The following is a 22,451-nucleotide window of genomic DNA, read 5'->3' on the forward strand; positions in this document are numbered from 1 at the left end:
TGGTAGATTTAGTAAGCAAGATTGACAGCTGTAAAGTCTTACCAGAATAACACGAATTTGTTTGAGCTGGCAAAGACAGTCGAGCGTTGCGATAGACTTATTGGAAGAAGATCTAAACACCTTTACTGTTCTTCCGATCTATGGTGTTTGTAGCAGATTCATCAATCGTGTTTTGTTTGTCTGCCGGAGCAAACGTCTTTTTCCTACTCAGTTTCTTTAATCTTTGATCTCGGTTCATCCATGGAAGAGCAAGATATCGTATTGGCGTGTGGGAGGTGGAGGGTAGACAAAAAGCGATGGTTGTTTGATGTTGATACTAGGAAAGGGTGCAGGATTATAGTTGCCGATAAAGAAACAAAGTTTGAAGACTTTACTGCTATGGTGTACGATGACTTTGGTTTCTGTGAAAGAACTTCCGCGATAAAGTTGAGCTATATATTAGATAGATATAAAAAAAGCGGATGTTATATGCCACCGGTGATTGTTTCGAATGGTCGGCAGTTTCAAAACTTTCTCAAACAGCATAGGAGTGAACTCATCCGGCTATGCGTTGAGATCGAAGCTAAATCTGGTGAAACCTTGTTCGAGGAAGTCAAACCGAAAACCCCAGAACCAATACCCAAGACCCCTGAAGTCGTTGTAGATGATTTCGTAGGCGTGGCAGAGGAAATGGGAGAGAAAGATGATGAGTACGAGAGTCGGAAGGAAGACGGTGAAGATAATGTAGGAAATGATCTAGATGAAGATGAAGCAGATGACGAGGACAACAGTAGATTTGATTACTGTGACGACAGCGATGGTGCAAGTTCAGGGGGATGAAGACTATCTGCTGTACTCCAACTTCGCCCCGGATGAAGCAGAGGAATCATTGGACGACGGACCTGGGGGTGGGTCTTGTATAGAGGAAAATGTGTGTAACACAGAATCAAATAACCGTACCCGCAAGACTAACTCTGCAGCTGATGCAATTGAGAAGGAGGTTCGCAAAATAGAAAACGGAGGTGGTGATATTGCTGTGGGGGATAAGTTTGATAGCAAAGAAACGTTGGTGGCAAGGTTGAGGGTGCTGAGTGTATTAGATAAATATGATTACAATGTTCGATATTCAACGCCCGTTTTGTTAATCGTTGAGTGTTGGGTAAAAGGTTGTAAATGGAGAATACGGGCTTCAACCATGGGTGATTCGCCGGTGTTTCATATTCGCAGATATTGTCGTGAACATACTTGCTCTGTTACGGAACGATATGGCCGTAGCCATAATGCTAAACCACCAATCCTAGGTCAATTATACAAGGATTATGTTGGTGGTGTGGGAAGTTCTGTTGTGCCAAATCTTGTTGGGGATGGGCTCAACCTACGATATGGTGTACAGGTTGGCTACTGGAATACTTTAATATGTTTGTTTTATGGTTGGCTCTGTGAGTGTACTTGTTTATAGGGTGTACAAACAGATCGTAGCTTAAGTTTGTTGAGTTTGTCAGAAATTAGTTGATTCTATGGCCTGCACTGCACATATATATAATTCGATCTAGTTGATATTGTTTAGTGCTGATGTCTTTTACTGACCATTTTCATATAATAGCTTGGCTACTGGAAGGCACATCGTACACTTATAAAGGCGCGGGAGTATGTTAGGGGTACACCTGAAAGTGGATACGCTGAATTACCGGCATATTTATACAGGCTGAGGTCCTCTAATCCGGGGACCCTTACTAGACTGGTCGTTGATGCAGAAGACAGATTCAAGTATGTTTTCATTGCGATTGCTGGATGCATTAAGGGTTTCAGGTATATGCGGAAAGTTGTAGTTGTAGATGGAACCTTTTTGAAAGGTGAATTCAAAGGGACTCTTCTGATAGCGACAACACAAGATGGGAATTTTAATATTTTCCCTCTGGCGTATGCGGTTGTTGATACAGAGAACGACGTGTCGTGGGAATGGTTTTTTACTCAATTAAGTAGTGTAATTCCTGATGATGAAAAGCTTGCACTGATATCTGACCGGCATAAATCTATTGGTAAAGCTATCGCTAAAGTGTACCCCCTGGCAAGTCGAGGAATCTGCACTTATCATCTTCACAAGAATATTATCCTGAGATTTAGTGGGAGCGAAACATTCCGGCTGGTAAAAAAAGCAGCTGCAGCGTACCGTGTAGTTGATTTCGAAGAAATCTTCCAGCAAATTCAAGAAGCGAATCCGCAACTGCATGCTTACTTGGTTCGTGCAGATGTAACCAAGTGGAGCAGGGCGCACTTTCCTGGTGATAGGTACAACTTCACCACGAGCAACATTGCAGAATCGCTAAACAAAGTACTGAATCCTGCCAGAGCCTATCCCATTGTAGAGTTACTAGAAGCTGTTCGGAATATGTTGACATGTTGGTTTGCTACAAGGAGAAAACAAGCTGCCCCAATGCCAACTTTACTCACCAAAGGAGTGGAGAACCTGTTACAGGTGTGACATTCATTAACATATCCATCGATATATATGTTAACGAAAGGCATGAAAAATGTTAGTGGATATGTTGTGTTGTTTTGGTTATATGAACTTACGCTTTGATTTACTCATAGGCACGTATTGAATAGTCAAGGCGTCTAAAGGTTCAAGAAATTGATGAAGATCGATTTGAAGTAAGTGGTGGTAACTCAACGCATGTTGTCAATCTGAGGTATAAGAGGTGTTCATGTAGGCGTTTTGATCTAGAGAGGATGCCATGCGTACATGCTATCGCAGCCGCATATACTGCCAACGTATCAGTTATAAACCAGCACCATCCATACTTCCGCAGAGACAGCCTCTGCAGTGGGTATGCGGAGGCGATAATGCCGATAGATACATCCTGCATCGTTCCTACTGATATTACACCGTCCAGATGTAAACCGCCTTTTGTTAGGAATCCTCCAGGAAGGCCAAAGATGATGAGGAGGAAGTCTTTTGTCGAGGTTGCGTTGGAGACGAAGCGGCCCCGTAAACAGCATGCTTGTTCTCAGTGTCAACAGGTTGGCCAGTACCGTACAACATGTCCAGCTAATACGTAGTGCATGGGCGACAATAGACGTGTTATCTTTTCTTGGCGTGAGGATAATACTCTTTTTTCCTAAGGTGCCAACATAGCTTTTTGTAACATGTTTATGATGGCCCTTTTTAATTTCTAAGCCCACATTTTTGTTTAACTATAATTGTTGGAGAAATTGTTCCCGGCTGCCCTAGATGGGTCTATTACTCGTGTGGGCTTTTTAGAAATCTCAAGCAAACGGTTTTCTGTTTGAATAAGAAGCTTTTTAAAGCGAAATATATCTGTTTGTGGGCTTTATATGGTCCATTAGAGAGGACATAATGCGATGTTTGGATAGTGTTGACATGTTCACTTATCGTAGATAACTATTGTTATGTACGTACATATATTGCAGAGTACTAAATTTTATATTTTGTTGACAAAACATAACCATATATTATCCATAATCAGCGTAACATTGGGTTCACGCAAAAGTACAAACACACCGGGGAAAAAAAAGTTAATAAATTGCATAGATCTGTGCCGGTTCTTTAAATAAATATGCTAAACTCCCTGAGTTCTCCCTTTCGCCCATCTAGTTCCTTTATTCTCAAGGTACTGCATTCTCCCCTACGTGCTCCATTATATGTTCTATATAGTAACGTCCAGCATTTTCAGATCTGCGGTAAATATAGAAAGTGTTTAACGTATTTGCCAGTAGCAACAAATACAATTAGATATTTTTGTAGGAAAACAAAGAGCTTACATCTCCTTGTGATGTTCCATTCCCTCGAAATCTGGTTTTATATAGAACAGCGAAGAGGCGGTTGTGTTGACGAGGCAAGGAGCACCTTCAGAACATTTACAAAATTAGTTGTATATGGTTTCACAAGGCTGGTTTCCTTATCTGATCTATCAAATCGAACATACCTTCGTAGCTTCCAACCTTCCAGAACCGCAAAATACAAAAGACGGGTTCGGATGTAAAAGTAAGATGACACCCGAGTGCTTCCCAAGCATTTATGAAGCGAGCAGCATAATCATCTAGGGCACGACACTTGAGGGTTTCATTCCTACGATTTTCTCATGTTAATATTGAACGGGCATACGAAAAAACTTTAAATGTAAATGTATTGAAAAGGTAGCACAAATCTCCTTTACCTCCCATTCAGTAGGGTGAGGACAACTTCATTGGCCGTATTTTGCCCCCTCGAGCAATCTTCTGTCTTCCACCCCAACTACACACCCACAGACATCTGATTCGGGGTAGACACATACTTTAAATGTTACGACCTATGTATTTTGATATGAAATTGTCTACTAACCTATTTATTTAGTATGAGGCCTAAAAACTAGTGATAATCACAAATATATCAATTAGCAAACGTTTGTTAACGTTGTTTTCAAACGATTTGTGTAATTGAAAATTGAAGATAAGCGTACCGAATGATATGGGATGGGTAATTCTCCCTCGAGATATATCACCCAAATCTTCGAAACGGAAGTAGTGTTTTTGATTCACCGGTGAGAGCAGGGCCCCATCGTCGACTCATCAGTAAATTTGATTTGGAAAGGATGATGTGTATTCCTCTCCCTAAGTGTTGGCTGGATGACCTTGAAATTCCTAATTTCATACCAATCACCATCATAGATATACTTCCTCATTTTCTTATAGGTCCCTGGTAAAAACGCCACCTCGATTGTGTCACCCTACAAATTGCATATCAATTGTGTATAAGACCACTGCGTTGGTTAACAACTTCGTGCAAATATTTTTCAAAGCAAAGTGGACTAACCCGTGTATCAGCAAGGAGCAGAACCCGCTTCCAAAAGAACTCAGTAACATACCACGAATTCAAGACCTTCGCTTGGATAATCCAATTCGTTTTTCCTGGGTAGTAAGATCAGCGATGGCATCAACTCTAAACTCCATGGTTTTTTTCTGATAATTTCGTGTTACTCGTTTCTACCCTGGGTTTGGAAAGGAGAAAGGGTGATGCTATTTAAATAAAACAAAACGTCGCCAGTAGTAGTTCCATCTTTCTACCGACTCCCCCTCTCTCCTACTCTAATAAGCGCGACTCTTCGCTTTCTTTGTTTTTGTTCGGGTTTATATTTCAAATTTACTTTAATTCGTAGTGTACGTACAGACAACTAATTTACGTTTTGTACGTGGTTTTGTTTTATTTTTATTGTTGATGTATGCTTTCCCCCCCCCCCCCCAATGGTTTCTTAATTACGTTATGGCGCCCACCCCACTACGACAACATTGGAGGTCCAATACGAAAAGATCAAGTATTGTTTACTTTTTAAATTGTTTATCTCAGTAAGTCCGATTGTAATATTTAAATTTTTAAATGGGGGCCTCAACGCAAACTCTAAAATTGAGGCCTTATTTTTAAGAAAATAAACAACAAATCCATACCGAATGGGGCTTACTAAAATTGAGGCCCGATACCTATGTATCATAGAGATGTGTACAGTTGTAACAAATGCACAGTTGTAACAAAACAATACATTTCTCGTACCAAACGTAAGCACCCATGTACCCACACACACTTTGTTGTACATACACAATAGGCAGATATATCAATTGTGTATAGTTCTTTTGCAAGATAGAACAGTTAAAAAAGGAAAGGAACCAACATCAATTGGTACATGCTTAAAAATAACTAGAATCGAAAACCATGGAAACAAAAGGCCGGATTCAGTGCGCGGTAAACCCTATGACATAGATATTAATACGGCGTTTATTACAGAAGACATTTAGATGAAACGTTTAGGGCGAAACATCTAAAGAGATAATATCACTAAAAGATCTCAGATATAGATTTCGCCAACCACCAAAGGCCACAATTGTTGCACACCATGTCATAGTCTCGATACTTGAGAGAGTACAGACCATGCTCCAATAAACACAATTTAGCACATTTCCGGAGAAGGGATCAAAGGGGCAATCAGATAGACGAATGTATCCTTGTACGTGTTTTCTCGCGCCGTCTGATATCTACCCAGCAACATGAACAACTCCCTGCCCAAAATCCTTGTTTGAGTTGTATTTAGTTGGTAAGTGGTATGCAAAAAACAGGTAAAGATAATGACCCGCCATGTCGAGGTTCCCATGTAACATAGAAAAAAACCCACATGCTAGTGTGGCATCATCTTCTGCGGGTACGTTACGAGTTAGAAGTGCAATACCTCCCTCAATGTCGCTTTCCTCGGCAACAACCCGGAGACCTTCGTAATAGATTGTCTTTTTGTTCCCAGCTTCAAGGCATTTTTCGAAGATACGCCGGTGCATCCCTTCCTCTCTTATTCTACGATTTCGATGATGTAATTTTTGGAACCAAGAAGGATGGCAAGTAATGCTGGAGATGTTAGCATCCTTGAGAACTTGAGGCGTAAGCGCTGTTTTGACTCCCCGAGGTCCTGCCTTGACAATTGGAGCTAGGTAGTTCAAACCATCTACTGCAAGAAACCCGAAGATGATAATCAACATCTCATCTGGTAGATGAGGCATTTTTTGAGACGCAGACGCCAGCTTGCTGTGGTTTTTAAGTAGGAACTGCAACTTGTACAGAAGGGTGTTTGAAGAACTCAAAGTTCAGGTTGCACTCAGTGGGACTGGTAATTATAATTTATGGAACGCTAACGAGATACTTATTTCGCTAACACCATACCCGTTCATTGTTGTAATGTGCCGAGACATACGTCACTTACTACTGTTTAATTAAAACTCGCTAAGAAATAAATCACATCACGTTTATGGTAACACGACTTTGGGGGTAGGAGTACCTACTGCTGTCATGTGTACCCTAAGTAGAGCCTAGCGGAATTTAAGAGAAATAATTGTCCAAGTAGTGTATAACGCATTTGACATCCGTTATTATGGTGGCGCCACGTAGATACGTAATAGAAGAATCTGCGTCAGAAACCTTTATTTATATTTAATTTGCATAATAAAAATTGCATGAAGGGAGATAATGCCCGAACTATTCCTTCCCATTCTACGTACACGCAATTTGCAAACTGTAATACGTACAAGACCTTAAAGTATAAACCTTTGTACATACACTAAACGTACTTACTCTTGAACGTACACTGAAATTTTAAACGTTGTTATTACACTAACATCTTTCAGGTTGTGTACGTCTTAGTATTATATTTAATTGGTTTTGCAATGGGAAGGTACGAGTTATATAGTTTTATATTTATAAATCATCTCCGATGGTCACATTTAGGCACCCAACGTCACATTTAGGTACGGGTTATATAGTTTTATATTCGTAAATATAGTCTAAATACGTAGTAATCATTGTTCCATACAAACCATGTGTGAATATATATAGAATGCTAACCAGAAACATATTTAGTTCACACTGTGACCAGATTTCGTAACTTAGTAATGATTACAAATACATCATATTAAACGTACTCATCAAGACACATCACATCCCTCTACTTACTTGTTAAACAACTCTTCTACGTCTTCGCATATACGACTTTTGCGGGTATCAGTTGTCACATCGCAGTTGCCAACTGGTGTCATGTCTGCCACTACGTTAAGCTGAGCGGGTAGTGAATAATCGAGATTTAGATAGTAGATTATACTAGTAGACTTCAAATCCGTAATATGGTTATGACACGTGTATACTAATAGGGGATGTGGGGGATCATATATGGTTATGATGTAACTGGGCCTAAAATATTAACAGCCCATTAAGATTCTCAAAACGACACTCCACCTATTTTGTCAGTGGATGTTTTAAAATCTTAATAATTAATGGTTTGATGTCACCTCGCCATCTTGTCTTAAAGTATAAACTTTTGTACGTACACTATACGTACTTACTCTTGAACGTACACTGAAATTTTAAACGTTGTTATTACACTAACATCTTTCAGGTTGTGTACGTCTTACTATCATATTTAAGTGGTCTTGCAAAGTGAAGAACAAATTATATAGTTCTATATTCATAGTTCATCTCCGATGCCTTGGCCACCTTTACGCACCCAACCACTTACCATTATTAAACAACATAATAAGTATCGATAGATACCGCGTTCTTATAAAGGATACAACATTAGGTGTTACATGAACCAAGTTTAGTACACCAGGAGACATTCTAAACTAAAGGCCGGATTTATAGTACTTACATGGATTGTAGAAGATTTAAGAACTGCGTTGATAACAAGAGATTCGTCAGATAGTACGTTAAGGGCGAAACATCTGAAAGATAAAATATACCTACAGGATCTCACATATAGCTCTCGCCAACCACCAGAGGCCGCACTTTGTGCAGACAATGTCATAATCTTCATGGATGTGATCCAACCTTTGAATCACAAAAATTACTTCCGCTTCAAGGATATCGATGATATAACTCGTGGCAGAGTTACTCATCCCGTTTCTTTCAGTATGTTTTATCTATAATTTCTTTAATATGTATATATTAATGTCCGTGGAATTATGAACTTGCGATGGTTGCTGAGATTCATTTAGTGGTCGTTTGGTCAGTTGAGGACGTTACTTTTAAGTGTAATTTAAGCAAAAGTACAAAATAAACGTTACATCCCCATTTTATTTTCCCCCCGTTAGATGTTTGTGGGAGCATCGTAAATGTGGACGTCATAAGAAGACGTTATGATGGCAGGTGTATTGAAGTTGTCTTCACTCTCCTGAATGGCAGGTTAAGGACCTATTATGCTATAGACATAGTAATATATATATATATATATATATATATATATATTTGAACTTCATAGGTTTAAATTTGAAAGCAACTGTGCGTTAATGCAGGAATGAAAGTGTCAAATGTCGTCTCACAGACTTCTATGCCCATCAATTCCTCTCTGATTGGGAATTAAAGGGATGTCATGTTCTCCACAAATCCGAGCCAGTGTTTTGTGTCTTCCGGTTCTTTAAGGTTGGGAGTTATGAAGGTACGTCAGATGAAATTGATATTATGATAGAAGCAAGTACATGTAATTTATCTATCAACTCAATTACGTAAATGTGTGTAGGCGTACCATGTCTTGTACACACCGAAGCGTCTTCTAAATTCTTCATTCGAGCAGATTTCGAAGGACTTCGACATCACAAGGAGATGTAAGTTGATATTATATTAATACTAGGTATGAAAGCGTATGTGTTCTTATCTGTTCACAGTCTCACATGTACATTTAATTTTTTAAACTTATAGAAGTGAGTTTGCTGCACAACACCACATTAACAATGTGATGGGACACGATGGGACAACAATTGAAACAATTGCCCAGGAAGGAGAAAGCTCCGGAACCCATACAGAATCTGCACAGACGTTCGTCAGACTGTCCGCGGAATGAGGAAAAACTGACGAGAAATAGAAATCAAAATGTTGTTTTCTATTTCAAATATTGGTTTATTTTCGTGAGAATATGTACAATGGTTTTATTGTTAAAACGTACTCTATCCTTTTTATTTTATATTCTAATAATTATTGAAATTGAGATAGAAAATAATATGTAGAATTTTGAATATTAAAATTGTTATTATTAGTAGCTATTTCACAAAAATATTAGAAAATGTTCATTTGTTTTTGGACATTAAATAAAGTAAAAGAAATGACCGAATGCTTGTACTATCTCCTAATAATAAGTAGAATCTTTAATGTTGTATTGTCTTATCAGAAGGATAATTTATTCCCCACACCAGAGTTGATGTACGTTGGGAGTCATAATATATTGTGGTAGTCGTCTACGTACAGAAGCTTAAATAATCGTACAATCAATACAAGTGAATAGCAACCCTTTGGATTGATCTAGTTGAGAGGAAGTGATGATAATTACGTAACTGGATACACATCAAATAAACATAATGATGAGAAAACTATCATATCTAAGCAACAATAAATACGACTCTCTTCGAAGTTGTCACATCAGAGAACCTACAAATGTCATAGTCTAGGCTTAGGGTTAGCTGATGGTTGAGTTACAGCCGATATTTAACGAATTCGAATATAATGAATTTGAAATCCGATTATACGAAACTAACACGTGGTTCGCACTACTTATTTGTTTTAGTAATTCTAATCGAGTAGGCGTGCATGAGAGCTCATAAACCTAAAATGGGTTCCTTCGTAATTAAGTAGTTAACAATAGGGTAATTTAAAACAACGTCATATAGAAACTAGTATAAATTTCCAAGATTTTTGCCAAACTCCCCAACCACCTCTCACATCGTAGGTTTTATTAGTGGGCAGGCGGCAGTTTCCGTCTATTTGGTTCTGCACATACTGCACATATTGCTTTTAACTCCCACAAAATGACGACTTCTAGCCGTAAGAAGACTGATCTGCCAGACGAGATCTTGATAAAAATAGCCAAGCATCTCGTAGTTGATGGGTTCTGGCGAGCAGGCCCATTATTAAAGGCTGGTCGGCAAGGAGTGGATACGGTGCTTGCCCGAGAAGTTCTGAAGGTTGCCAGCATCTACCAAATCTGTGAACATCCTTCTTCATTCCAAACGACAAGGAAGCCAAATGGTGAACTCCAGGAAGAAGGGATTCACAGGCGTATTTTCGAAAAATGCTTGGACGCAGGGAACAGAATAGCAATCTACAACGAGGGGCTACGGATCGTTGCCGAGGAGCAAGACATTGAGCGCGGTATCGCACTACTAAAAAACAACGTTCCCGAAGATGCCGAGTCCACTCTTGCATGTGGAATTTTCTCTATGTTATATGGGGACGAGCAGATGGCGGTTCGTTTTCTTCACCAATTTGATGCACATCACTATCAACTCCAATCAGAGGGAGTACGGCTTATCGGGGAAGATCTGTTCCAACGGTTGAGTATGTTTAAGACGGCGCGTAAAAACACTTACAAAGATTCTTTTGTATATCCCTCCAGTTCGTTGATCCCTTTCCCGGACTGTGCCATGAGTAGTTGTTTGAGATGGGGCAGGTTATCGACCAACACACGTTATTATGACATCATCTGTGTAAATTGCGGAGTGTGGTGGGTGGCCAAATCTATATGTGAAATCCTCTAGGTGTATCGTCGGTTCCCTTATGTGTTGCGTTTCACCTCGCCACGTATGTTTCATTAGATAATTAAATTACTATGTAATGAAGATGTTAATTAACGTGTATGCCAATATCTGTCGTTTTGGTCGTTTTGCTCCTTTTATTCCGAAAATGTGTACTAGATATCGTATTGCTCCTTATATTCCGAAAAAGGTCTAAAATGGCAATTCCCTAGCTTCGAACCATCCATATAGAAGACGTGTACTTAGTTTCACCGGGCAAACACACAAAACTATCAACAGTGCCGGCCCAACTAATTTTGCCCATTAACAAACAGTAGGAAAAAAAAAAGTTCCTACTACAACTTTACAAGGGCTCGAACTCGTGACACTGAAGGACAGTCAAGGCCAATCCTACCACTGTACCGCCGCACCTTTTTTGATATTGATTCCCCTAAAATCGGTAATAATCTGTAGCATAAAGCCCTTGATTTACGGGCTTTATTAAAGGACCGGCACTGTATCAAGCTTACGACGCTGTTCGTATCTAGTGGAAAACGACACAGCTTGGAAAAGTTCATGTTGTTTTAGAATACAAAAAACGGCACAAAACAGAATGTTCTATAAAAGCTAACCGAGTATAATCGATATCTTATAAAATTCAGGGAAATTAGGGTTCATTGAACTGATTTGGGGGAAACAGAGAGAGCCGCTGCCATAGATGTTGGATTAGATTTAGAGAGTTGGATATTCGGTTAATAGTTTAACGTTCCTCTTTTCTTTATTTTCCCTCCTTCAATTACGTTATCAGTTTCGTTCTTAATGTCTGCTTTGGCAAACACGAGTCCAGTCGAGTATGACGATGCGGACTATGGGATCCCGGCTGTTTGTTACTGTGGTGAAAGGCCAAACCTACAACCTTCTTTTACAAGGACAAACCCAGGGAGGCTCCACTACACTTGTAGAAATAGAGAGGTAAGTAACGTACAGTTTCCCCGAGGTTGATTAAAGATCAGATTTATTTGCATAACTTGAGGTTTACGTTTTAACAAACATTATAAGCAAAAAAATGTAGGATGGGGACTATCACATTTTTAAATGGTGGGATGAAGCTATGATGGAGAACTGAAAACAGTGAAGGAAGATCTTCTAAAGTTAACTAGTTTGAATCAAATGCGTGAAGCGCTTCAGGGACAAAAAGAGGAGATTGCTAACATCTTAAATATGCACAAGGAAAATCAGATGGAGTTGGAAAGGATGAAGGCGTTGATTGCGTACAAGAGCGATGGATTAACTATGGAATTAAAACTGACCAATGTGTTTGTTGCGACTTTGGTTATACTAGTAACAATGACCTATTTTTTAAAGTAGTTTGGTCGTTTTATTAGTAGTACTTTGGGTTGTGGTTTAATTGTTTAACATCAAGTTATAAACGTTTTATTTGGTTTCCTCCCATTTTTTTATCGTCTAAAAAAAGACTGTTTGAAACCTTGTCGTGTTATTATTATCGACCAAACCCTTGAAATTAAACATAAACATAAACATTTGTACACGTTTTTACACATACGTCTAACATTAAAGGTTGGCACTATTAGGTAGATGCTTACCAAATAAAAAATATATAATTAACCATGCGTAATACACACAAACATTTTACATCAAATTATTCCTATCCACGTAAGATAGATTGTTGGGATGTAGGTAATGAAGATAATATAAAGAGTCCAGCAACGTGGTTTAGAAGTTTGGAATGTAAGCAACATTGACAAATGGAAACATAGGCTACGAATCGTCGCTAGTCCGCTCGTGCTGGTCGAAGTATTCCAACCGGAGTTTGAAATCTCTTACCTCAGGGAAGGGTGGTTCAAATATCACTTTAGAGACACCCGGTTGACTTACCACTTCCATCCCTCCTGCGGTGTGGAAAAATAAGGAAAAAGGGTAACCAAAATTAGTTTTATGCAGTAATCTTATATTTAAAAGGTGATTGAATTGTTTTAAATAAGTTTGGCTAATCAGTACCTCCATCCTTAAACTTGGGCCTCCAGAATCGCAAGACTACAACTGGTTTGCCTCCGCATAACCAAATATTGCGGACGTAATCATCGACCATCTCATCATAAGCCACACATTGCAAGTGATGACCCCTACACACAGAGACACCTTACGTTAATAGCCCGGTATATCTTTAAAGTGTGTGAAAGCTAATAATGGCAAAAACGACTCACTCATCATTCGTCAATGAAAACCGTATCAACCGGGTTCTCTCGGGAAAACGTGGAGCAGTTGGATCGTCCACCAATATTCTTCGTTCGACGTGAGTAACTTGCCCCATCGTGTCTATGGTGTCATGTCATTAGAATTATGGTACTGGATATGATATTAAAAACCGGAACAACACAATGCAACGTTACCTAAGCAGCAGTTCTGGGTCCAACGAGGCCATCGTTCGTAAATTTGGTCGAAGGGGACGTAATCGATGTAGTGATTGGTCGACAAGCAACGAATGTTGTCCACCACCGTGTCAGCAGTGAATTTGATCCGGTAGTTGGAAGCCACAACCTTCACAGCGGATGTGTCGTTAGTGACGACGAAATTAGAGAAGGTTTTCCACAAACCCTCCTCAATCCCCGCACAGAACTGGGGCAACAGGTCCTCGCTGATTGTTGCCTGCATCTTATCTCCCTACGGTGGGGGAAAAAAGTTCAACCATGATGTACATGTATCATTTAATATTAAGTGCATATAATATGATGATGAGACGAGTCACTTACGAAAACATCCGAAACAACCATTTCAAAGGTGACGATGTTCGCTTCTCTCTTTCTCCACTTGCGGATGATCTTAACAGAAACCTTCCAATCAGATCGCCACGTCTGGAGATCGGATAGCCTGTCGAAATGCACCATGACTTTGTTGCACTTATGTTTACTTTGTGATGTGATATTATGGTTTTTGAGAGACGAATACATAGTTCACTGGGTGTGTATTTGTCTTCTTATATAAGCAGCGAACAAACACAAATGGATTATCAATATTATGGCTTTTCAAACGTCGTGACTGCATTCCATACAGATTCATCGCATTTAGATATTTAACATGTGTAACTGCCGGTTAAGCGAAGACGAGACATCGCATGCACTACTTAATTATGACCCTATAGTCGACGTTATATATTGGCGGAAAATATATTGGTTCATTTAACAAACCAATTCAATGTAAAACTTTATAAAACATCAAGGAATACTGAATGATGGTTTAACTAGACGAATAAAGGCTGATATATAGTGTAAATGAACCAATAACGTTGAAGAACTGTATAATTTGAATAAAAATATTTAAAGAAAAGCTCAGCCATTGCACTGTTTATAAATAAAAAATTATTTAAAAATAGTTTAGTAGTAGAGGCAAAATCTTCGTTCTTAGTAATAGACGGAAAACTGAGGCCTCAGCTGCGACGGCGCATTCGGATGTCCGATAGGGTTGTTTTACAAGTAGATTTTTTGAATTAACGTGTTTAGATCTGGGATAAGTACTACAAAACGACACTCCATAGAAGTCGGCGACGGAACATTTAAGGAAGAAGAGATTACAGAGGTCGGGTGAAATCAGAGAAAGGCGACTTGTTTCGATCCCTCTTTCATCACCGGTGTTGAATCAGAAGGTAAGTGTTTCTCTTGGCTTCTTACTTTAAATTGGAAGAGAGATTGTACCCCCAAATTCTATATTAGGTTGGAAGAGTATATAGCAAATACATTTAAGAATCGCTTTGAGTAGCCCAGGATGTGAAATCGATGAATAGTAGTGTATCTGTGGCGGGCAGAGGATAAATAACCGTAATCGTCAACAGAATTAAACTTTGGTAGACATTGGTATTAGGGTTAAATGGTTTAGTGTACGTACATATTAATATGTACGTTACTTCATGGTGATAGGATGGATCCCGAGGCTGTAGAGATCGTTCCTCAATTGAGCTTGGATCTACCGAGGAGGTTATTTGCTCTTGACCATTACCCTCTCAAAACCAAGATAAATGCGTATTCAAAACCGGAATATCTTTCTACAATATCGAGGGTGATGAGTGGAACAAAAGAAATGGAAAACTTGTTAGAGTCTCCATTTGGGCAGCTTTTTCGTATCCCTGCTAACAAGATCTCATTCTCCGGTAAACTAGTTCATGGATTTGTTTGCCGTCAATTGGTGACAAAAAAGCGGCATGAGATGTGGATTGTGTTTGGTGGCAATCCAATCAAGTTTGGATTACAGGAATTTGCAGAGTTGACAGGTCTCGAATGTGGAAATTATCCAAAAAAGAGAGATGTGGAAAGAGCTACAAAAACGGATAAAGGATGTATGACTGTTTGGGAAGTTCTATTCGGGGAAAACATAGAACCAACGATCTTCGAGTTGGTCAAAAGGTTGGAGACTGAGGAAATGGAAACGTGGCAGAAACTAGCTTTAACGCTGATAATAATAGTTGATGGAGTTCTAACATGCGCCACGCAACCAGTAAAACCAGATCCGAAGACAGTGGAGATGACCAAGAATATTGATTTTTTTTTCAAATATCCATGGGGAAGGTTGTCATTTGAACGGACGCTGGAGACTATTACAGGATTTAAATGTCCAGCAGACGTAGACAGCTTAGTAAAAACTTTCAAGCAACAATCAGTTGCTGTTCATGGATTTCCTCTAGCACTCCAGCTGCTGGCTTTCCAATCTGTCCCAGCAATTGCAAGATTAGTACCATCTGACGTTAAAGATCAGGCGTTTAATCAAAGATCGATCCACAATCTGGCTAAACTGCGGCCAATCAAGATAGCAGACATCTTCGCATGCGAGGCTGCTAAAGAGGTATGTACTTGGTTGATATAATACGTTAACGACCTGAATCTATCAGTTTCGTCAAATGTATATATATTTGTAATCATATTATAGGTGGTTATTAGACGGATGGTTGGTAGTGGGGAGCATTGTGATAGTGGAGAATTGGAGTGGCGTGACGAAGAGGAAGACCATCAAGTTGACAACATTGAAAATCTTATTAAAGCTGGCCACAAATGGGATGAGGCAATATGGATGGGAGGTGATGATAGGTGTCCAAAACAGACACGTCCCGAAGAGAAAGGTATTAAAAACATTTATACATTACAAAGGGCTTCACTATAAAGATAATTTTTTTAAAAAATTAATGGTTAATTGGTGATATAGTTACAGTTGACTGTCGGAATAGGAAAAGAGCAGACACCGCAACAATTGACAATAAGAAAGAGAAGAGCACGAGAACTGATGGGCGACCGGGGGGTACGCCCATTGTTGATGAACGTTTGGATGATGACCAATTTGAAAGGTATGCGGCGGAACTAAGCCGGTTCTACAGGAAACAAGAAGCACTGATGAAGGAAAATCAGGCAAACATGGAGATTTTCGTACGTACAGAGATCCGCAAGGAGATAAGAGTTGCACTATTGGAGGTTAAAAGAAACGAACATGGGGAACCTTCTTACGCTTCGCATACAGTTTCAGAGAAGAAGTATTCAAAAAAAAGAAGAGGGAAAACTATAAAGTTTCGAAGAATGAGTTCAGTAATAGTTATGAAAAAAAGGGAGAGAAGGTCAGAAACAGGGGATGCGCTGACACTGCTAAGGTTGATATGACAAATAGCTTAAGGGTTGTAATTTTTTCACTACTTACATATATTAAATTATGTTGCTATTGTGGTGTGCACAGGGTGATCAGAATACTGATCGTTCGAAGGATGCCATAGATGGTCAACACTCTGTCAGTGGTGATTCTTTAGTTGGAGGCCAGGTAATGGACAACAAGATCCTCTTTAGAATGTGACTCAATCAACGTAATGGGGGTGTTTTTGCTTATGCACCTATCATATACGCTTTATATATTTGACCGTAGGATACAACCCGTACTCATATTAATGAGTGGGTAACCGATAATAACGACTGTGGCATGAACGAACCATCCCCGGACAATGGACTTAATGAGTGTCGCCAAGATTATGACGCGGGGGCCATTGCTGTCGAGCTATCACCAACTAAAACCGTATCCGATGTAAGTATTTGACACGGAATGGAGATTACAACACTATATTCATAATAAAGCATTGTCCACCTTTAATTGAACAGATATTGCTGCAGCTGAATACTAAAATGGAACCTGATATGCATTGTAACAAAATGGTAGGTCAGGAAGTAACCATAAAAGGGATAACCATCTGTGGGTCTCATATATATTCGGTTATTTGTTTACCTCCTCTAATCTACACGTGTGAAAAATTGAGCTTGTACCAAGTTCCTACTACGAACACGCGTCTTAAAAGTTTCATTATTTTGAATAGGAGGATGGGGAAGAACTGCATCAAGAAGGCGGGAAAGTCGAGTGGTTTAACAGTAACGGAGGGGACATAAGACGTCAGGAAGGCGAGTCAGATGAGGGTTGTAACAAAACCGAAATACCTGTAGAAAATGAAACTGCAGTTGACGGTCAACAAGAGGAAAGCGATGGCGAGGAGGGCTGTAATAAAACTGATGGACATGTACAAATAGAAACAACAGTTAACCTCCAATAGTGCAAAATTATTTTTTATTTCGAATATTTGCCATATTTATAGTGTCTACTTAGATGGTCCAGTGTACGTCACAACTAATCTATGTACGTGCATCTTATTAGGCCGGAGACCAAGCAATACCCAACGAACGTGATGTCGAAGAGGGCTGTAAAGAGACTAGAGGTCAACCAGATCAAAGTCCCGGGAGGAATGTATTCCCGGTGACTCAGACAATTTAGTGCCGCAGTCGGTTATTATTGTGGATGAAACAGGACGCGCAGAAGAAGTGATAATGGAGATACGTGCGAGTCAACCATCCGAAGCCATAGTGATAAAAGCAGGGTCGGTTTCATACGACCCTATGGAAGATGTTGCTGATGGGAAATTCGCCAAATTCACCGAGATGATAAAACAAGATAATGTGTAAGTGTAGTATATATTACTCCGATAACATATTGATATGCTCATTCATTGATATAGGATATTCATAATTACAAAATTTCGCAGGGTACACACCTTTTTCGGATTCCGCATGGCAGATATCCTATTCTTCTCTACTCTTATATCTTCCCAAAAATGGGTCCATAGTCAGGTACATATTTTAAACTTTAACTACACGATTTTGGGGTGTTCATGGTTTCTTGTTGGATTTAAATCCGACCGGTTTGCGTTTAACTGCATCTGCAACACATGGAGATGATTGCCCTAACGCTGTGGCACAAAAACGGAGAAGAAATGATAAAACAAAGGACCGTAATTTTGGACTCCGTTCTCTTTTACAAGTTGACAAGAAGGTTCCAAGCATTCAACAGGAGCACGGTGAAACGGAATTTCAGATGGGATAAAGTACTCATTGACATCGTCAATGGGGAAAGGATGCACCACGAACCAAGGTTGAAGTGGGTTACAGATGTCGACGTTATATATGCTCCAATGAACTGGAAATCTAAGCATTGGGTAGGAGTGGGCATAAATCTTATAAAGAGACATGTTTCCATTTACAATCCTTTGATGACCTCCTCCAGAGAAACTCTTGCAATGTCCCGGATCAAGCCGGTGTGTGAGATGATACCGTACCTACTTCAGAGGGTTATCGATGTCAATTACCCTCTCGATCCATTTACCGCTGAAAGGGTTAGCCAAGTAGGACAAAACTTGAGGACGGGAGATTGTGGACCTTTTACTATGAAGTTTTTAGAACTGTTGAGCATGGGAAAACCGATGACTGATTGCTTGAAGATCACCGACAACAATATTGACAATTTCCGAAAGAAGTTCGCGATGGACGTCTACGAAGCTGCTATTGGTCCGATAAATTAAGTAGCGAATAAACATTCTTCCTGGTTGTACTTATTACTTTCACGCAGGTGGTCCATATGATCCGTAACAGTCTGTTAGGATGATTATGGTTCGCTGAATTTGAATACAATTTAATCACATCACGCTCATCATATCATAGGATTGCCAGTAGGGACAAGTTAGTGTGCTCAAAATGGATAGAAACTAAGCACCAACCATGGACCTAAAAATCAAGTCTATAACGTTAGAAAATCGATTGTACGTACACTGATGAATATACGTACGTGTGTACACAGACCATAAATATACGTACGTGTGTAGACAGACCATAATAAGGCCGTTACTTAGTTGATGGTACGTACACATATGAATATACGTACGTGTGTACATAGACCATAATAAGGCCGTTACTTAGTTGATGGTACGATCACATATGAATATACGTACGTGTGTACACAGTCCATAATAAGGCCGTTACTTAGTTGATGGTACGTACACATATGAATATACGTACATGTGTACAGAGACCATAATAAGGCCGTTACTTAGCTGATGGTACGTACACATCTGATAAAGGCCTAACATATACTAATACTGGTTAGAAAGACGTCATAATGATACATATCTAGACCCTCCAATATACAAAAAAACACTACACCTGAAGAGGGTTTACAATCAACCGATAGGAGCTATGTGAGTGACCAGACCTCGGAAAATCTAAGAACGACATCCTCAAATCCCACATGTTACCAAAAAAATGACCAAACACGCATCTTCTATTAGCAACACGCGTAAAACCAATCTTCAATTTTGCAAAATCATACTGCTCCGGTAATGTACATGGAACCTCTTCAACTTTTTGATCCCGAGTTGAACTCAGCTTCCGGATAATCTACTGTCTCCGACGTAGCATCTAGTTGGAGAAAGCAGTCTCGGTCTGGGACCTCATCAAACACGTCTGCAGCAAGTTTCATCCTAATAGAAGGCATGGCCGCATCACATAGGCCTGTGTAATTTACTCCAAGAGCTATACACTCTAAGCACTTCAACGTGTACACACCACAGTCACCTTGTTGATAGTTCTGTGGGAGTGTTTTCACCCGGTAGTAACTAAATGCCGCCGCCCCGATATGCTCATCTTTGTACCTCCGGTTATATGCTTGTATCAAGCGTGGGATCATTTTTGCGAACGGTTTGCACTTCTTTTGTAGACTCTCGTCGGTTCTACCGCTGTTTATGCTATCGTAAACTCTTAGCCTCCACTGGACTAAGTCAGCTTCGATGGCTACCCAATGGTTGTTATCGAGGTGTATGGGAAGAGCAGGGTGTCTACATCGTCAACCCACACCTTGTTTGTCATTCCGTATTTTGGCAGCCTTCCCACGTACGTCTCAAAATAACCTTCTCCAAAAACCCATTGATTAGAGGCTTCCATTTTAGGGAATTCTAATGCCCACATACTAACAAACAAAGGATCGAGAAAAGCAATACGATCTGTTTTATATGGGGATGGCGTTTGCGTCCCCCTAATACGGAACATATGCATACATGTAACCATGTGCTGAAACACGAGTGACATCTATCAGGCATTAGTATACCATAGTTAACTGCGTCAAATGTTATGCTACGAAGCTTACCGCATCCCATAACCAGCCGAATGTTGTAGTTGGCCACAATTGTTTAGGGGTCAGGAGGCGAAAATAAAATTCGGCATTTCCAGTGCAAGGTACTTTAGCCCTGAATACCAAAATTAACAAATCAGTTATAGATCGTAGTCCTCAAATCCGAATATAGACACTAATTATATACAACTCTAAATGAAGACTTACAAATCATCAGTTAGGAAGGACATCAGCTTTGCAATTTTCTCAGGACTTGCCTCACTAAAAGGATCGTACACTGCGGGAGATAGGACTACAATGTGGCTTTCACGTCGGGTCATTAATGCAGCTCGCATTGATTCGTCATTAGGGTTTAACCCTATGTTGGTGCCCACTGGATCTACTAATAGAAGATCAAGCTCTCTTGATGGAGGAAACACCTTTTGTAACAAATATGCAAAATACCTGGCTTTCTCCTTATCTTTCACTGTATGAGACGATGCAGGACTGCTGGTCCCCTTGGTTAAATCCACAACAGATTCGTACTTTCGATCCGACGAGCCAGGGTTACCACCACTTACCGGATGGATAACATTAATAGGAACGGGTTGAGCACCTGCTCCATCAACTTTGTCATTATACTTTGCTCTTTTATCGCCTTCCTCTGTTTCCCAACTCTGTACTCTTTTGACACGCTGTACACTGTCTACCATCTGCTTTGGAATTCGCTCTACACTGTCCTCTGGTTCGATTTTAATACTCCCAGACCACATGACCTTATCCTTAATGGCTAACGGATTCCTAACACAACTAGCAACTTTATAACCATCCTTGTTCGAATGCTTTATCTGATATAGCCATGACTTGAAACAAAAGACATGTATTTGACGTTATATACAAGACATTTGAAATATAATATGACGCTGTTAAACTAGAGACAAAGTATACAAATTGCTAAATTGTGTGTATGAAAAAAATCATATATCAAAATAATTACAAAATTATACAACTTCACAAAACTGAAATTGATATTGTTTCCTCGAATAGATAAATACAAAGACTTCATACTGAACAATAGATATATAATAACAGTTTTATCAATACCGTACGCAGATCATACCTCCTCTATTTTTTGTTCGTCATTTCTTAATGTAAGAGGTCCTTGCGTATGCGCTCCTCCATCCGTTGTGTTGATAACAACTTTCTTCAATAGTTGAACGTCACTCTCAAAGTTACCCATCCTACTCTCCATACCTTGAAGTTTGAACACAACTTCCACTATTGCTCTAGAAAACGATATCTGAATATTATCCATTTTCGCCCCTAGTGTTTCAACCATAGTAAATAACCTTCCACTACCATCTTCACCCTGCACAACTGAATGCTTATCTCCAGACGCCTTCTCTGCTGAACATTTGTCCCCAACACTTTCTTTCTGCTCCTTCGCATTATTGGGGACACGGATGCTGGTTGGGGCTGTTTCAAGAAATCATCGTCACTTACCCCTGCAACATGTTGCCTCCTCTACCTCTTCTTCGTATGTTCCCCCTTCCTTTTTTTTACACAATCCCATTCTCTTTCATCCACTTCGCCATTGATCACGTCTAACAGCAGATTATCCAGTTTCTTCTTCAAACCTTCTCCTACACCATACACACAATACTGTCCTGGCCAATCTGGATATATGAACTCCAAAGGTTTAGGTACTAAATGCTTCACCTGAAGCTGCATTTCAGATACATAACTTTTAATAATCTATCACAAAGAAAAAATGCAGACAAATAATGTATACGTAAATTGAAGGCATACCTCCCCATTATTAAGGAGTTTGCTCCCGGATATGAAGGCTTCGATATCCTTCCTTGGCCTCCCTCCTCTCCACCTTAACAGAGGCAAATCTACACCTTCTCTTACATTCCCGTAGCTAGCCCCCAGCACCTTCACGCTCTCAAATGCCCATATCAGCAATACATGGACACATCCAT

At 39.7% G+C, this 22,451-nt stretch overlaps 3 protein-coding genes across 3 annotated transcripts; 2 read left to right on the forward strand and 1 right to left on the reverse strand.

Moving 5' to 3' along the window:
* The first annotated feature begins 240 nt into the window (after positions 1-240).
* LOC147919057 (uncharacterized) lies at positions 241-3,039 on the forward strand. Its single transcript, XM_087503828.1, has 4 exons — positions 241-805; positions 924-1,372; positions 1,583-2,455; positions 2,587-3,039. The coding sequence occupies exons 1-4, from the start codon at positions 241-243 to the stop codon at positions 3,037-3,039; spliced, it is 2,340 nt and encodes a 779-aa protein (XP_087359954.1).
* Positions 3,040-12,783: 9,744 nt separating this feature from the next.
* On the reverse strand, positions 12,784-13,910 carry LOC147919058 (uncharacterized). Its single transcript, XM_087503829.1, has 5 exons — positions 13,776-13,910; positions 13,416-13,686; positions 13,230-13,341; positions 13,024-13,148; positions 12,784-12,914 (listed from the first exon to the last, which is right to left on the reverse strand). Exons 1-5 carry the CDS (start codon positions 13,908-13,910, stop codon positions 12,784-12,786), a joined length of 774 nt encoding a protein of 257 aa, XP_087359955.1.
* A 1,027-nt stretch (positions 13,911-14,937) lies between these two features.
* On the forward strand, positions 14,938-15,876 carry LOC147919059 (uncharacterized). The gene has a single exon (XM_087503830.1). The coding sequence runs from the start codon at positions 14,938-14,940 to the stop codon at positions 15,874-15,876; it is 939 nt and encodes a 312-aa protein (XP_087359956.1).
* The last annotated feature ends 6,575 nt before the right edge of the window (positions 15,877-22,451 follow it).

This window comes from Camelina sativa, chromosome 20 (assembly GCF_030686135.1).
Source record: "Camelina sativa cultivar CO46 ecotype springtype chromosome 20, ASM3068613v1".
NCBI lineage: Eukaryota > Viridiplantae > Streptophyta > Magnoliopsida > Brassicales > Brassicaceae > Camelina > Camelina sativa.

Excerpts from the sequence above, each read along its gene's own strand:
- LOC147919057 (XM_087503828.1), top strand. The coding sequence starts at position 241 with ATGGAAGAGCAAGATATCGTATTGGCGTGTGGGAGGTGGAGGGTAGAC. Across the intron at positions 806-923 it reads TGACGACAGCGATGGTGCAA|AATCAAATAACCGTACCCGC; the intron begins GTTCAGGGGGAT and ends TGTGTAACACAG. Across the intron at positions 2,456-2,586 it reads GAGTGGAGAACCTGTTACAG|TCAAGGCGTCTAAAGGTTCA; the intron begins GTGTGACATTCA and ends CGTATTGAATAG.
- LOC147919059 (XM_087503830.1), top strand. The coding sequence starts at position 14,938 with ATGGATCCCGAGGCTGTAGAGATCGTTCCTCAATTGAGCTTGGATCTA.
- LOC147919058 (XM_087503829.1), bottom strand. The coding sequence starts at position 13,910 with ATGGTGCATTTCGACAGGCTATCCGATCTCCAGACGTGGCGATCTGAT. Across the intron at positions 13,149-13,229 it reads TTTTCATTGACGAATGATGA|GGGTCATCACTTGCAATGTG; the intron begins GTGAGTCGTTTT and ends CTCTGTGTGTAG. Across the intron at positions 12,915-13,023 it reads GCCCAAGTTTAAGGATGGAG|GAGGGATGGAAGTGGTAAGT; the intron begins GTACTGATTAGC and ends TCCACACCGCAG.